The sequence below is a fragment of the Malaclemys terrapin genome, chromosome 11 (genome assembly GCF_027887155.1).
Source record: "Malaclemys terrapin pileata isolate rMalTer1 chromosome 11, rMalTer1.hap1, whole genome shotgun sequence".
Taxonomy (NCBI): Eukaryota; Metazoa; Chordata; order Testudines; family Emydidae; genus Malaclemys; species Malaclemys terrapin.
This window is the reverse complement of record NC_071515.1, coordinates 61,588,398-61,605,643: the sequence shown is the minus strand read 5'-3', so window position 1 is coordinate 61,605,643 and position 17,246 is coordinate 61,588,398. Positions and strand designations below refer to the sequence as shown.

General features: G+C 44.2%; 1 protein-coding gene across 1 annotated transcript; it reads right to left on the bottom strand.

The window, feature by feature from the left end:
* Positions 1–429: 429 nt before the first annotated feature.
* Positions 430–4,531, bottom strand: CXCR4 (C-X-C motif chemokine receptor 4). Its single transcript, XM_054043992.1, has 2 exons — positions 4,441–4,531; positions 430–2,063 (listed from the first exon to the last, which is right to left on the bottom strand). Exons 1-2 carry the CDS (start codon positions 4,471–4,473, stop codon positions 999–1,001), a joined length of 1,098 nt encoding a protein of 365 aa, XP_053899967.1. The 5' UTR covers positions 4,474–4,531; the 3' UTR covers positions 430–998.
* Positions 4,532–17,246: the final 12,715 nt, after the last annotated feature.

Below are 17,246 nucleotides of genomic sequence, written 5' to 3'. Positions count from 1 at the left end.
TGGATGTTTTTGATTTTCCTTAAAAGGCTGATAGCACCTGTTAAGATGGTTAAATGGATGTTCTGGGTGTAGTATATTACAATAAAGGAAGTTTTTGTTTGTTTGTTTTCAAATAGCCATTAACAGTTTAACTGAAGTGGGGATAAGCTATTGTAAAGGCAATGTTGGCTACACTAAATGTGTGCTTTAATGGAAAAAGCATTAACAAGTTGGTACAAAATAAATGCCGTAAGCTGCTCAGTTGTCTGTATTGACGAATATAGTTTGTTTCATCATTGGACAAGCAATATATATGAAACCTCTTGTTTTCCCCTAGGCCCATATCAGATGAGTTATGTTGGTTTCAAAGATTGAACATTAATAACTGCAACTCAAAGTGTTAAGAAAAATAAAGTACTGTATATGGAATAAAGAACATACCACTCAAAATAGTTTTTATCATGTACTTTTATTAACAACCTTACATAGCAGAGTTTTGCAAATCAATCCATTACTGAGAATTGAAAGAAAAAAAAATCTAGCATTTGACAGAAGAGGCTTTGGTTATAAGTGACATTGTCTACAGCAGAATTAAACTATTGTAAACCAAACAGCTTATAGTGGGGGTGGGGGTGGGGATTCTTGAATATCAACCAAAACAATTTTTAAACAGGAACACATTTGGAACATTTACATACAAACAGAAAAACATTTTCTAAATTTTAAACAGTCACTTGCTACACTCTAAAAGTGTTTAGTTTACATATCTATACAATCAGACAAGCACTAAAACTTCGTGAACTAACCACTTGTCCACAGGTCCTGCCTAGACACTTTGCCATCAACATGAAAATATTTATATAAATAAGTCAATTAAACTTCACAGAAACTAAAAGAAAATATACAATTCCAACCGTAAATAAAACTGTACATTATGGTCAGTCTTGTTTTTTCCGAAATCTTGTGTAACTTTTTTTAAAAAATGTTCTTTATTACAAAATGATGGGAAGGAGACTGTGTTAGCTGGAATGAAAACTTGAAGACTCTGACTCTGTAGAAACAGAAGAATGTCCACCACGTTTGCCTTTGGAAAGGATCTTAAGGCTCGATCCTCTGCTAACTGATGTCAAGGCATTTTGTGCTGATGTTTTGAATTTGGCACCCAAGAAGGCATAAAGAATCGGATTCAGGCAACAGTGGAAAAATGCTATGGCTTCTGTAATAGAGATCCATTTGTGTACTATCATCTCAAAGTTGCAGCCATGCCTGATGACTCCAAGCAGGATGAAGGTGTCTGTGCTGATGCCAATGTAGTAAGGCAGCCAGCAGGCAAAAAAGGCAAGGATGAGAATGACTGTAGTCTTCAATGCTTTGCGCTTCTGGTGACCCTTGGAGTGTGACAGCTTAGAAATTATAATACAGTAGCAAGTCAGGATTATTAGACCAGGCAACACAAATCCTACCAAAATATGCTGAAATCTGAATGAAATCAGCCAGTTGTCATGAGGGTAGACGCGATCACATACATACCTTCCATCTACTTCAGTAGTACTGGCAAAGATTATATCAGGCACTGTCAAAAGCATGGCTGGTAGCCATACACCTATGTACACTACCTTTTCAGCTAACAGCTTTCTTGGTCTCTGGCTATTGGTAGCATGGACTATTGCCAGGTAACGATCTAAACTTATGAATGCCAAAATCAGAACACTGCTGTATAGGTTGACAGTGTAAATGACATGGACTGTCTTGCACAGAAAGTTCCCGAAGTACCAGCTTATCGCTGCATCCACAGACCAGAATGGCAAAGTGATGACAAACAGGAGGTCAGCCACTGAAAGGTGCAACCTATATTTGTCGGTCATGCTTCTTAATTTCTTCTGGTAGCCCATGACAACGATAACCAATCCGTTGCCAATGATTCCGGTCAGGAAGATGATGGAGTAGATGACTGGCAAAAAGATACGGTTGAAATTTGCATTTTCATGCCCAAAGCATGGCTCTTCGAAGTCCCCATAGTCATGGCCCGAACCAAGCTCATCAGTGCCATTATCAGGAAATTCAATGGTGAACCCAGAATACAGCTACAATAAAACGAAAGAAAAGCTGTTAGACCTCAACTCCACTTCCACTGAGACTTTTCACTATGTAGAGATACTTTCACATTAATGTCTAAAGAGCCTCCTAAGAAGGAATGGTCAGGGATAGGGAAAGCCTTCCAAATGCTAATAAAAAAACCATAGTAAGATGAAGCTTACATTAAACTTAATTATCAAAACAATATTTAAAACTTTTGATCACTTCTACTTAATTCTCCCTCCCCTTTGGGAAATAATGTTTGTGTGTGGGGAGAGGGCGCGAAGGATAATTGCCACTCTGAAATGTTATCCTAGTTTCAGTACACCTATTGTATCATGTTTTTAGCAGCTTCACCTTACCAATGGAAAAGGTCTATTGCATCGCCTAGTGGCTAGCCCATCCCCTGCTACTGTAGGATAGCTCTCCAAAGAATTAAAAAAAAAACCCAATTAGGAGTCCAGTGGCACCTTAAAGACTAACCTGTGTATTTGGGCATAAGCTTTCATGGGTAAAAAAGGGAAGGGAAGGTAACTCCCTTCTCTTCATGTGCCAATATATATTTATGCCTGTATCTGTAACTTTCACTCCATGCATCTGAAGAAATGAGTTTTTTATCCCTGAAAGCTTATGCCCAAATACATCTGTTAGTCTTTAAGGTGCCACTGGACTCCTAGTTATTTTTGTGGATACAGCCTAACACGGCTACCCCTCTGATACTTGTGTCCAAAGAATGTCACTCATAAGAACAGTTTCATTTTAATTCTTACTACAGAAGTGTAGAGGTCCATAACTAAGCATCCTCTAACCAGTAACACTGCTTCCCCAGATCTCCCATTGATTCAGCTAATGCGATGAAGAGAAAACAATAATAGTGAGGGTTCCCTGCAGAGAAGCAACTGACAGTTCCTCAGAAGAGGTGACCCCTTAAATAGAGGAGAGCCACAACCCTTAGAAAGGTCACCATGAGCAAACACCTTCCCCTCCCTCTGCTGTGGTTGCAGGGGATCATGGGACTAAGAGGGATTGTTGGAGCCTAGCTGGGGAAACTATTGAACTGTGCCCGCTAGTGGAAAAAGGAAGCGAAACAGTGGCCGCATCAGGCATGAAAGTGCATCAGGAAACCACCAACGGCTAATACCCAAACTGGCAAAACAACACAGGCTGGAGGGAATGGCCACTCTTATGCAATTACTCTTTATGTATATACATATAATAAAAATCATATAAATATAATATTTGCAGAGGGTTTATACATCCTAGAAGATTATAAGTCACTTATAAACAATCTGATACACCAGCTCCAAATGGATTGACCTATTTATGCATTTTACAAGTTATAGATAAAAGATGAATCTTGCCAGATCTAGGCAATTTTTGGCACTATTTCCCCTCTCCCCCTTAAAATTTCACGGGTTAAATGGAGAGAAAGTGTGGGCACCCATACTCCACCACCACATCTCCAAAATATCATGCGGCTGATGAATCCTGGCTCTACAGCACTGCAAATCCCCAGATCTGGTACTTGGCCCCAAAATGCCACGGGCTAAACTGAAAAAAATAGCAGAGCCAAAAAAAAAAAAAAAAAAATCCAGTACTGCAAAACCTGTACCCAGCCCTTTGGGCACCCTAGAAGCAACTAGACTCGTCCTGGGTTTAGACACTGGAATTTCGGGGCTCGCTGCAACAAATTGGCTTGATCCAAGAGGATCCAACTTTGATCTTTGATAGCAAACTCATTAGGGCGGCACCATCTGCTCGAAATCTTACATTGTAACAGTGCGCTCAAACCAGCCAGGACAGCCCTTATCGTTGGCACTGGTTGAGAAGGCAGCAAGGACTGAAGGAAACTATTTGAAATTCATCTGACAGCTCCGCTTGAAAACGCCCAAGGGGACGCAAGTACAGCAAGAGGCTGGGGACCAAAGTCCGCCCTTTCACCCTCCACAAACCCCGCCAAGTTTTAATGGGGCTCAGAGCCCGAGTGCGGGACTCCGCTCATGCCCGCCCTGCAAGTCCAGCTCCGGGCGCCTCACACGCGCGCTCAGAAAGGAGAGCGAAGAAACGCAAAGCGCACATCGGGTCCCGTTAGGCGAAGGTAGCCACCGCCTAGCCCCTTGCGCCCCCGTCTCCAGCCGAGCAGAGAGGACGCGCCTGCCCCTAGCAATCCCCTGCCCGCGCGCTGGCCCCAGGACTCAATGCACTTTTGTTTGCAAACAGCTGGCACATGGGTGCGTGTGCGGGCTCCTGGCTGCAGCCCCGACGCCAGGCGCTCCCTGGGTGCGGCGCCAACCGGGGCGAACCGCTCCCGCGCCGCGCACAGTGCTGGGGGCAGGCTCCCGCCCGAGCCTGGTGCTCTCCGTCCCCCCAACTCTCCGCACTTACATCCAGGCTGTCCGTGCGGTCCGCCTCCGCCATCCCTCCCGCTCCTTGCCGCCAAGCTGCCCACGAGTCTCGCTGCGTTCCGCAACTTGCAGCTGCGCCACATAAACTCCGGAGTCCCTCCGCCGCGCCCCGGGCTCTTATAATCCCCCCGCTCCCCCCCCCCTTGGCAGCCTGCCTGTGGCTCCTCCCAGGCGGGGGGTGTCAGCCGCATATGCCCTGTCCGCTAGTGAGCATGTGCGGCTGCCCCAACCCCTGCCTAGGGGTCCGGGGGGGCGGGCTGCCCATTCGGGGCGGGGAGGCTCCGTGTCCTGCGGCCGTTTCCGTGGGGCGCTGAGTGCCCCGACAGCCAGGGGTTTGCTCTCCGCCTGCAGACTGGCGCTGTGGTAGCCGGAGTTAGGGTGTGGGGAAGGAGGGGGGCAGCAGCCCCTCTTAGCCAGTGCCCCATGGAGCCCAGGCTCGCTCTCATAACAAGGGCACTGGGCTGGATGACCTGGAGGAGACCCAGAGGCGGGAAGGGCACCCCCCAAAGTGGACCCATGAAGTGCTTAATTTGTAATGAAAGAGGTGGGAGGATCGAGCAATTAGGTACCGGGCACAAGCAATTTTTTTAGTTTCACAACTGAGGTGGCAAGCCCAGAAGTGCCAGGGCTCAGAACTGCCAAACCTAGAGGTGCGGGGGCTCAGCTCTGGCACAAATTAAGCACTGGACCCAACCCTCTCTTCCCCACAGCTGGTTTTCAACCCTAGCCCAGACTCAGAGTAGCACATATTTTGAGGGGTGTGCAGTGAGGGTAGTGGCTAGAAAATAGATGGAAGTGATATGCAACAGTGCCAGAATGGCAGTATTGCTGCCCACAAGAGCTGCAAAAGATAGTCAGTACCCCCAAAATTAAGGAGATTGGCTTGAAAAAGCATGAAATTTTAAAAAAAATTCTGGGTCACGTTTTTCCAGCTTTCCTCTGTAAATATGAGGGCTAGAAGCTTAAAACCTCCCTGAGATTTTGGGTAATAATTTAAGAAAAACAAAATATTCTGAGGTTTACAATAAATCACCAGATTTGGCAATGATGGAATAGGCAAGGACAAACAAAAACATACAGAGACAATAAAGTAAGGACATGCTTGCTTTACAGTGATCTAATACTGCCAACACCTATGCACGTAAATTACTTTAATGAGTAATCCCATAGGTTTCAATTAAGATAATTTATTCACAACTGCAGAATCCATTCTATACTGGATTATAATAAATATTAATTATTTTGGAAACATTGGTTCAGTTTATTTTTTGTGGTGGATGAGTATTGTGTGTGCATATGTAATATTTTATGTATTTTGGAGATAACAAAGTACCTAAGTCACACTGAGGTCCTTCTGTGGCATATATGTGGAACTTTGTCAAAGGTCTTCTCAAAGCAATAGAACCCCCCCTATCCTAACAATGCCCATTGTTTAGGCTCTGTGTTAGCCTCCAGTTTTGGATGCAGGGAGTATTACTAGGGCATCTGCCAAAAGTCAATGTTGTACTAGGTTTCTTCACACCATGTCTGAGAATACATATGGCTAACATAAGCTGTGGTCTCCATTAGCTAACAAAGGTGCATGAATATTCAGTTATGACAGATAACACTAGTCTTTTTGTTAGTTAACAAAATGATTATATCAGAGACACAGATTCACTATGTGCACATTTCTGACTTTAGATAGTCTCTAGTTTTTTAGTTAGAGGGGCCAGAAACTTCATGAGACTCAATGTGAACTTTTTAAAGGCTAAATTTTAGTTTATTGGAATTTGGGAATTAATTAACAGATTTACTTGAAAATCCTCAGAAAATTCAAGCAGATGTTGAGATTATATCCTGAAAATTGGGGCTTTATACTCTGTTTAAAACACAAGCAAACAAACAAACAAACAAAAAAAAAACTTCCAGAGGTTGAACGCCCCATTGTAAGTGAAAAACAAGAACCCAAATTTAAGTGTGGAGTGACTACCATTCTGGCATAATTAATTATTCAGGCAGGTAAATTTTTCACTAACAATCTCGATTACATATACAACAAAACAAACAGCTTTTCAGATGTGTCTATGATACACTCATGTCCTCTCATTAGACACCTGTCACACATGATCTTAAAAGCAATGGATGAGAATCAACATTAAAAATGAAATATTAATGTATTTTGTGGTCTTTCAAGTGCGCAGTAGACCAATTGCTAGTGTGTGAAATGAGTGTGAATTTCCTTATTTAGATATATTATGGTACCTTTCCCAAGGTCAAATGATAACATTTGAGGGCCTGATCCTGCCAAACATTTTTCGCATGAACAGTTTTCACTAGTGCAGGACAGGGCCGGCTCTGGCTTTTTTGTCGCCCCAGTCAAAAAAGCCTCCCGCCGCCCCCTGTCCCCCGGCGGGGAGCACGGCAGGGGAGGGCACCGAGCCCGGCTGCGGCCCTGTTCTCCCTGGCCGGGGCCCCACTCCCCCCGACTGGACGGAGCGCTGTGGGGAGGGCGGCGAGCCCGGCTGCGGCCCCGCTCTCCGACTGGGCGGAGCGCCAGGAGGAGAGCGGCGAGCCCGGCTGTGGCCCCGCTCTCCCCGGCCGGCCAGAGCGCCAGGGGAGGGCAGCCCCACTCTTCCCGACCGGCCGGAGCGCCGGGAGGAGGGCGGCGAGCCTGGCTGGGGCCCCGCTCTCCCTGACCGGCCGGAGCGCCGGGAGGAGGGCAGCGAGCCCAGCCGTGGCCCTGCTCTCCCCGACCGGCCGGAGTGCCGGGGGAGAGCGGAGAGCCTGCTGCGGCTGCACTCTCCCCGGTGGCCAGAGCGCCAGGGGGAGGGCAGCGAGCCCGGCCGGGGCCCCACTCTCCCCAACCGGCCGGAGTGCCGGGAGGAGGGCGGAGAGCCCGGCCGCGGCCCCGCTCTCCCCGGGTGAGCGCCGCTCCCCTTCAGGTGCCGCCCCAAGCACATGCTTGGAGGGCTGGTGCCTGGAGCCGGCCCTGGTCCAGGAAGTTCAGCTCACCTTAGTGACACCACTGTGTGATTAAAACCCAGGCTTTCCAGGGACTGGACATATTTTGAGGAGTTCACTATAAAAATATGCAACCATAGATTATGGGCCAGATTGTCAAAAGTCTTCAGCACCAGGCAGCTGCCACAAACTGGCCATTTCATTTAGATTCCTAGATGTGAACTGAGCACTTTGGAAAATTTGGTCCTAAATTGCCAGAAGTTAAGATGACAGACAGATACATTTTAATGGAGAGCACATTTTGACCTGGGAGAGGCAGAGGTTAGGCTAGAGATCCCCTCTGAATAAATACAAGACAGCTACCTTGGAGTTTGCTGCCTCTCCAACTGTTGAGGCTAAGTCTATGGCATACAAATTCACATACAAACTAAAAAAGGTCATAAATGTATAATCAACTTTAAGGCTATATGAGAAGTTTGAGAGCTGGTGTACTACTAAATGGGATGGGTATCGCTGGATGCATTAGACATGTAGAGGCAAAGTGGAAAGTGTGGATGCTGGCAACATAGTTAATTGAGCGGATGGCACTGAAGTTGTGTTGCACATATAGACTATGCAGGATATTTGGAGATCCTAATGGGATCTATGGCATTGAAATGTGTTTGGCTGCAGGCTGCTGAAACCAGTATTCACATAGCTGTTTTATATCTATAGCTCCTTTTGTTTCTCTTAACCATCCCCTCCTCAAAAAAGTGAAAACTTCCTTTGTAAGGGGGACTGAAGTGTGTGAGTTAATGATTTCCAACCTGATAAAAGAAGGGGGCTGTTTCTGCAGAAGCATGTAATTCAATGAGTGAGCTACCAATCTTTGAGAGACAGTGCTAACAAATAGCAATTTTAAGCTTGTGTTTTGCATTAAATGTTTTTCTGGTGAGAAAATTACTATGAAAATCAGATCGTACCCTCACCCATTTGCCATGTGTTTGTTTTTGAAAATGCGCACTCTGGGAAGTGAAATTCTACATGTCCTTACACTATTTTGCCAACAATGCAGGTCCTCAAATTGTGAATCATTAACCTGTTTTTGTCTACTAAAAATAAATATCAGTGCCTCTCCCTGGAGAACAAAGTAGTCCCTCATACAACTTCCACAGTGAAAAACTAGCTATAAAGTAGATTCACAGAGATGGAGTAAAAAACTAAATTGCATTTAGTTTAATTATTGTAAACATCACTTACTTAATTTGAAGTCACTTTAACAAAGTAAACTTTCACCTAATGAAATAATGATTATTACATTATTCTGTATGTACAACACCTAGCACACCTGATCCCTGATTTATGGCATGTAGGTGCCACTATGATGGAAATAAAGAATAACAAGACTATGTCAATAAACTGCTCCCCACTTTGTAACACATGTTATTGTGCTGTCCCCCTGCATGAGTGTGTTTTAAATATGAATGGACACACTCTCAATCTGTCTGAAATTATTGTGCCATTTATTAGGTAGTATCTCATTTTAGAAATATCCACTGTTTTCACATCTCCATGCAAAACTCTGTTCATTGTACAGCTTACCAAAATGGGCTTTGGTGTACGAACAAGAAATCCCTTTTGAATGTGTGGGATCCTTCCACCCACTGTGTTTCATTTCAGATTACAGGGCCAGCACAAAAAATATGTTTTTTCTCCTTCTGCTATGTACTGTATTGCACAGATTTTTCAGACATCATGTACATTAGCCCTGAGCAGGCCTTCCTGAAGTGTGAACTATGCAAAATGTTACAGGTACTTAGTAATTTTCTTAGAAATTACTAATCTGTGCTTTGTGTTTGTACTGCATCTTCACAGTCAGTAATGTTAATGACGCCTCAGCACAGCATCCTGACAGTGTTTCTATGAAGCATGCAACCTTCTCTATGACTTTGGGTGATGGAAAGATCAGGAATTATGACATCAAACAAAATTGGCCTATTAGTATGCTAATAGGAGATTCTGAAAGGTTCATGGGCCATATTTTTAAACTGGTAGAGAGATCATAGAGAGTACTATAAGAAGAAATTTACAAAGACCCCTTCACTGCTAAGTATTTATCTGGAAACTATCCGGAAAGAAGATGGTTACTTCACAAACAAAATGGTTAGAAAAAGGGAAGACTTGGAGAATAAACATGATAGAAATAGATTCAAAATAGCACTAACAATTATAAAAACTTTAGTAAAACGTGAGCTGGCTCTTGCAAATCTGGAGGCCACCTGCCTGCAAGGCCAATGGATTAGCCTGTGGTCCTGCCTTAACACAGACCTACATGCCCCAAACTGCAGTGCAGCTTTCTGGGAAGGGGCTGTTAAGCAGTGCTTAATTTGTAATGAAAGAGGTGCTGGGGCTCAAGCAATTTTTTTTTCTTTCATAACTGACGTGGCTAGCCCAGGGGTGCTGGAGCTATGGAATATGCCCTGAGCTGGTATATACGTTTGGGGTGAAGTTTGGTGAGGAGTGGACAATTTTCTTGTAAAAAGGAAAGGAATCCAGTGTTGTGGCCCAAAAAGGAGGAGTCAACAGATTCCTTAGGAAACTCAAACTCTTACTGCCACAGACTGGGCAGGACATATTATCAATAGGGTCTCAAGCTGCTTGAAGTTGTGTGCATGCTGGGGGAGTAGGCTTCTCCCTCATATCTGTCTGCTGAAGGGGGCCAGACATCAAGCCTGCGAGTGGCAGAGTATGTGCAGAGGGTGCAAGAAACGTAGGTGTCAAGTGGCAGCTTTCTTAGCATTGTCTGCCTGGATCCCCACCAGGCCAAGATGTCAGTGGCTGCATGCTAAAGAGGTACTGTGTTCTAGTTGGAACCAGTGTAGTTCCTGTGCTCTAATGCCATCTCCCTGTGTGGCCATCAGGAAATCACTTAACCTCTCGGCCTTCCTTCACACAACTGTAAAATGGGGATAAAAATGCTTACCTCCTTACCTGAGAGGGGTGTTGTGGGGATTAATTGGATGATGTTTATTACATGCTTATTTTAGAAGCTGTCAAAATTATTGTTGACACTGATCAGTCCAAACTCAAAGGGGACCAAGCTCGTTAAGTTTCTGGTCCTCTTCTTCTCTTTGGTGGTGTTTATGGGTAAGAAAATCTGCTTGCACAGTGGATAGTTTATTGCTTGTTTGGAAGCAGAGTAGACTGAATTGACTCTGAAGAGACACTTTGAACAACTCCGGTTAATCCTTCTAACAAACATGTTTCCATTTGCACATCAGTGAAGTGGAAAGTTTTATCTTTGATTGATTATATGGCAGGGCACTCCAGGAGGCATTTTCAGGTTTCTTCCAGAACTGCAATCAGATCAGGATTATGAAGACAAGGTAAAAGTTGGGGTTTATTACCTGTATTGTAAATCATTCCTTCACCCTGAGCAAGGCAGGGTTCTGGCTTCCCCAGTTTGGACATGCTTGTGTTTTGCTAAGAAATGTTTTCCTCCTGGTTTATTATCCTGGTTTAGTGTTGTGCTATAAAGTTCCACTGAGGCCCTACCTACCCTGCAGTTCAATTCTGGTTAATAAGGGTTGTATTTGCTAGTATGGCCCTTGCTAGTAAGGCCCATTTTACACATTTTATATAGTTCATATATTTTATGGTATATAACACAATTTGGTCTTGCCTGTAAACAGAAGGCAGTATCACAGTATGGATACATGGTTACAACATAGTTTATTCCCATCTAGACAGGTAAAAAATCTGATGTCCTGACTGCAATAATATCATGTTCGAACACAATCCTCAGACACTGGAAAATGTACTTTGCCCATGGGCCCTATTATGGTTTCTTCAGCCAGTGTAAATGGGGCCTACCTGTTTAGAAGATAATTAGACCCATTCCATTTTGCTTTTGTGTCCTAGTACCCAGACAGTTAGCAATGCAACACATGCCCCGGGATGCCTTGGTTGGTATTTATTAACTTCATCCCCTTTGGCCTACATGACAGTAAATGACATGTTTGGCATTGGGCATCAGCCCCACCACTTCTCCTCAAGCCAGTCTTCAAAATGGCTGTCCCACTGGAGCGTAGAAGGCAAAGCAAATACTCACTGTAGCAAAGTATGCTAGGCACCTGATTCTAGGGTGACCAGACAGCAAGTGTGAAAAATCGGGACAGGGGGTGGGGAGCAATAGGAGCCTATATAAGAAAGACTCAAAAATTGGGACTGTCCCTATAAAGTTGGGACATCTGGTCACCCTACCTGATTCTACCATTGTGTCTTTGCCACCTTGCCTCTTTCTTTTAATTCTTGCTTCTGGGAAAGAAGTTCTACATTCTGCATGTGCACTGGGCAGTTTGAGGTGGTCTTTTTTGCTCATTTTCTCAGTTTTCAAAATATATGATGAAATGTCTTGTTTGTGTGGCTGAAAGATGGCTCTGAAAGCAGAGGCAGGAGTAAAAAACTTCTTCTAACTCAGTCTGTTCATCCAAGGCCAATAACAGCTAAATGATACAAGTTAATTCTAGCAGTCTTCAGGAGAAATCTGCACATATGAATACTGCCTTAATTTAAAATAAAATAAGATTCAGCCAATTTCCACTGATGCAACCAGAAAACAAATAAACAAACCCAAGATACTTATGAACAGATAAAAAATGATTCTACATTCTTGATGTTATAGAGTAGGGAAAGTTTCTCCACTCTTTATAAAACCTCTTAAAACCAGACTTAGAGCTGTGTGTTTCACAACAGTAACTGCCATTTTTGAATCTGGTTAACAGGCATAATGCCTGCCCTCTGCTTCCTCTCAAGTTGGTGTTGAAATCTGTTGCCCTGCTAGTTCAGGGCGGGACAGCCAAGTTCAGCACCGTAAGGAGCAAATTTTGCTAGACACCTGGTCCATTCTCTGTGGGTTGTGTGCTCTAAGTCTCCTCCAATGAGCTATTAACTCACTGCAGAATTCAAAACATTTTCTGAATGCTCGGAAGCCAGGACTTGCATATACAGCCGTTGTATGGCCTTTGAGCAATGACCTACTCTTTCCTAACATGGTGGTAGGGCTATGGCCCACTTTTTGTTTTTTGAGTTACTTTCTCCTCAAAGAAAATGTTTATACCCTTCACTTGTTAGGCAGCTAATTATCTTCAGCAAGGTGAGGGCAATGTTAATGACTATTGAAAACACAGATTAACCTTTGCCTTTAAAACAAAACAAAACAAAAATCCCCCCTGAATGCTGCCAGACTAACAACCCTGTAGACTGAAGTTCTCCCAATCCACAGGACTTGTTCAGGCACAGACAGTGGATATATAAATAGGGCCTGGCAAATCCATTCACTTTATCTGTCCAAGTCAAAGACATTGGTACAGAGCTGGTAGAAATGTTTGTGGCAGTTCACTGATTGACTAATAATTTTTACAGGTATTTGGGTCTATTTTTTTTTTTTTTTGGGTGGACTCTTCTCAATGAGTGCTCCTTTGAATGTTCGATACTGCAGGATTGTTGCGTGATATTTGTGATGGTTATGTAAGTCAAATCGTTCCTGTTCCCTGATTGTATGGACCTAATCTTTAGAAACAGGATTGTCTGACGAGATCATGGGGGTGTTGAATCACTCAGGTAAAGGTGGGGGGAGCACTTAAGTAAGGTGACAAAGTAGGAGACAAACAGGCCTAGGAAATTTTAGGGTACTCAAAATCTTTTCCTGTCTGCTTTTGCACAAGAAGAAGCGTTACATAATAGCTATGTACATGGACCTCACGTTTTAAAATAGGTGCTTTCCTTCCTGACTGAAGGAGTGGGGAAGCGGGGGGAGAAGAGATTATAAATCAGTTTTATTGGCTGCTTAGTAGACTATACATTTAATTTTCTCTTGTCACATTCCCATCAAGAGAAATACAATGGATATACAAGGTGTTCAGGCAAGCACTTCTGACATGAACATACTTGTTCACATATGAATGCTTTTCTTTTCTTTTTTCTTTTTTTTTTGCTCTTGACTCCACGTGATTGGGCATGAGTAACTGTATTTGTATAGGTAAAAAACTCCTCCCCAAACATTAATGTGGACATCAAATGGCTGCATGAGTTTTCCTGGAAAAGTGAACAAAAGAGGGCATGAATGTGACTGAATCAAATGGTGAGTTGAGTTTAGCAAACACGTTCACAAATAAATTATTTCACTGTTTGCCCACATTTATGTTGAACATGATTAGGGACGTTGTGAGGTTGTAGGTGCTTATCATGTATAGTTCCTACTTGGAGTAATTCATGTCATCACATTTGCCCATAAATTCAAATGGTAACCTAGGATCCTGATCCTTCATCTTCCACTTGAGTCAGTGGGACTGATCACATGAGTAAGGGCTGCAGGACTGGAAGCAGCCATTTTGTATCTTCATCTATTTCTCTAGGAATTGTAGTCTAAACATACCTGTTATTGAGACTTTGTTCACTTCTGAGTGAAAGTTTTGAAAAACATACAGGAGTGGCTATTCTAAAAATAGGTCTAGGGTACAGTCTGTGTTTGGGACACTGTGTGCTAAGTGATGATTTATCAACCTTACAGAAAAGGTTATAAAAACAGGAAGAAGCATTGATATATCTAAGGACCCTGATAACATTTCTATCTGTCTCTTTCCTTCTAGAAAGATCTCATTGGGTGCGAAGGGAGGGTTGTGATAAACAGGGACACTTTTACTCCTTTTTCCTTAGGGTTTCTGTACAAAGAACTTGGCACAATGCCCAGTTCAAACCACATTTGTTGACGTCTTAGGTCACATGCTCAGTCTTCTCACGTACTGTGGTTTTATTTTGTAACGGTTGTTTTGTGGTTTGGAAGATGTATGGAGGCACTGTCCCTTTTCTTTCAAAAATGCAAAAAACAAACATCCCCTCCCCCCCCGCCCAGATGAAGGCAAAACTGCTTGGGTAACAATTATTTCACCAAAGGTAAGTCTGTAAGGGAAGATTGACTGTTGTATGATTTAAAATTTAAACCAAACTAAGTAGCCACTTCAGATTAGTTTACTGTGTAAATATGTTAGCAGATAAAATACATGCAATATATATTTTAGTGGCATTTACTGAATTTGAAGATGCACTTTTAATCTCTCTGGTGCACCAAGGAGTTAGGAAATTCATAATCCATGTCTTTATACATTTTTAAGACTTGCAATTTATGCCTAGCCTTGGAGAATGACTTGGAAATGCTTTCTGCATACTGGCTAATGAACCTGCATGTGTACTACTGCCTTCCTTTAAATATAGTGCCTAACCTGCACAAGTATTTGAGACTATCACTTTTTAGCAACTGATCCACAAAGGGTTTAAATCCTAATATCAGTGCAGCTGGGGAATGTTCTCCTATAGGTCAAGGAGCAAAAACTTGATTCTTGGGTTCTATTCCCCTAACAGCTGCAAAGTCCATGAGACTTGTAGTGTATATTGCAGCTGATGACCATGAGATCCATTTAGTTGCAGAATAATTTAGTATGTATTTATTCTGTGTTCAGAACAGTTGACGTTTGATTCCTGATCCTTAGATCATCAAGTGCTGAAGGGGTAGCATGATCAATTTCCTGTGACATGCCTTACATTTCAGAGAAGCTATACTTCTGCTGCCTTAAAGGAAGGGCACTGGGTATTTCCAGTGGGAGTCCTATACAGCTAGAAGGATAGCAGTTCTGATATGGGAGTTGAGGGAAGCAGTGACAGTTAAATTGGTGGAGTAATGGGGAAGATCTTCATGCTTTTAGGGTATGTCTACATTGCCCATGTTACAGTGCGGCCGCAACAGCGCTGTGCCATGGGCAGTGTAGTAACGCTTTATCACCGGGGGAGATCTCTCCCGGCGATAAAAAACCCCCACCCCAAACGAGGGGTGGTAGCTTTATCGCTTGGAGCGCAGCTCCCGGTGATAAAGCGCTGTCTATACTGGCGTTTTCAGCACTAAAACTTTTGTCGCTCGGGAGGGGTGTGTGTGTTTTTTCACACCCCTAAATGACTAAAGTTTTAGTGCTGAAAGTGGCAGTGTAGACACGATTAGAGTAATGTAGTAGACCGATGGGGGAAATGTAATCCATTTGGAGAACAGTCATACCTTCCTGTTCTGATTTGTCCCCCAAGTCTTCACATAGAATCATAGAATTGTAGGACTGGAAGGAATCTGGAGAGGTCATCTAGTCCAGTTCCCTGCACTCATAGCAGGATTACCTATTATTTAAACCAGGGATGGGCAAACTATGGACCGCGTGTGGGGGAGGGAGGGGTGGGTGCTCTGCATGCTTCCCTCACCTGTAGGCACCGCACCCCGCAAGCTCCCATGGCTGCGTTCCACTGCCACCCCGGAGCCGCTCCAGGTAAGCGGCGACGGACTGGAGTCCGCATTCCGAACCCTTTCTGCACCCTGCACCCCAACCTCCTGCCCTCAGCCCCCTCCTGCACCCTGCGCCCCTCTTGCACCCCAACCTCCTGCCCTCAGCCCCATCGCACTCTGCACTCCTCCTGCACCCCAACCCCCTTCCCTCAGCCCCCCCACCTGCACCCCAACCTCCTGCCCTGAGCCCCCTGCATCCCTCCTGCACTCCAACCTCCTGTCTGAGTCCCCAACCCCCTGCCCTGAGTCCTCTCCCACACTCAGCACCCCTCCTGCACCCCAGCCCCCTGCCCTGAGCCCCCTCATACACCCTGCACCCCTCCTGCACCCTTGGTTGGTGAGCCCTCTGGATGTATTAAACAGCATATGCAATCCACCAGGTATCTTAATCAAGTACTCTTTATTATTGTTTTCTCTATTGTGCTCCAGATACAACATAAATATAACAGCAGTTAGGAATCCCCCACTTTTGTGCCCCGGCTTTTATACTGCTTGCCTTCTCCCAGCCATCCAGCTGGTGAGCTAATTACCTGATCAGCTTCACTACAGGTGCAAGTGATCCCTTCTAACCTTTCAAACCTGCTCCTACTCTAACCATACACAGTAACCCCAATCACCCCAGTCCAGCTGCTATCTTCCCCCAGTCCATATTCCATATATGGCCAGTCCCACTTAATGTAGCCTTACCCTCTGCCACCCCCACTCATAGCAAGTTATATCCTGGCTGGCTGAAGTGGCCATTCTTTCCTCCTCTTTTGCACTCACAGGTCTTACCGCTTGAGTGATCTTGCCTCCCCACTCCTGCTTGTGTTGGACAAGTTACTTGGAAAATCCACTTCAACACATGCTTCAGCCAATTTTACTATTGCCTGCACCATCTCTGGTTGCTGTTTTTTCATCCAGATCTTGGTATTTGGGAGGATCTGTGTAAATGGCCCTAATATCATGGCTTCCATAACCACTTCCATATCTTGCCCCCTTGGCCTCAGCAATTGGTTGGCCTAATCAATCAACTTCTGCGCAAATGCTCTGGGCCTTATCCCATAAATCCACCTGGCCAGGGCCAATTGGGGGGGCAGGAGGGCCATTTTCCTGGGCCTCAAGCTCAAAGGGGGCCTCAAATTTAGACACTTGTTAATTTTTTTGGCATTTGATAAGTTTCGCAACTTATGCATGCGTATTCCTATCGGACCAAAATGTGACACACTCCCTCAACTATGGGGCAAGAGCATTTGAATGGACTCACCATGCTTAATATCAACTGTGAATTGCATGAAAGCTAGATTTTTCCTCAATAATTAGTGCATTTGCACAGAAAAAGGCTAGAAAAGCATTTGTTAAATAAAATATTCAAATTATGTTTCGCTCTTCTTTTGGTGCCTTATTTTGTTTTCATGTGTTGTCATTTTTTATTTTTATTATGGCTAGGAATCTCAAAAGCTGGAAGTGGCCTGGCCTCTCTGGACCTCTGAGGGGGCCTGCAC

What these genes read in the sequence shown, in the direction of transcription:
- CXCR4 (XM_054043992.1), bottom strand. Translation starts at nt 4,473, where the DNA reads ATGGCGGAGGCGGACCGCACGGACAGCCTGGAT. An exon ending in ACCGCACGGACAGCCTGGAT is followed by an intron (nt 2,064 to 4,440) that starts GTAAGTGCGGAG and finishes GTTTTATTGTAG; the next exon opens with CTGTATTCTGGGTTCACCAT.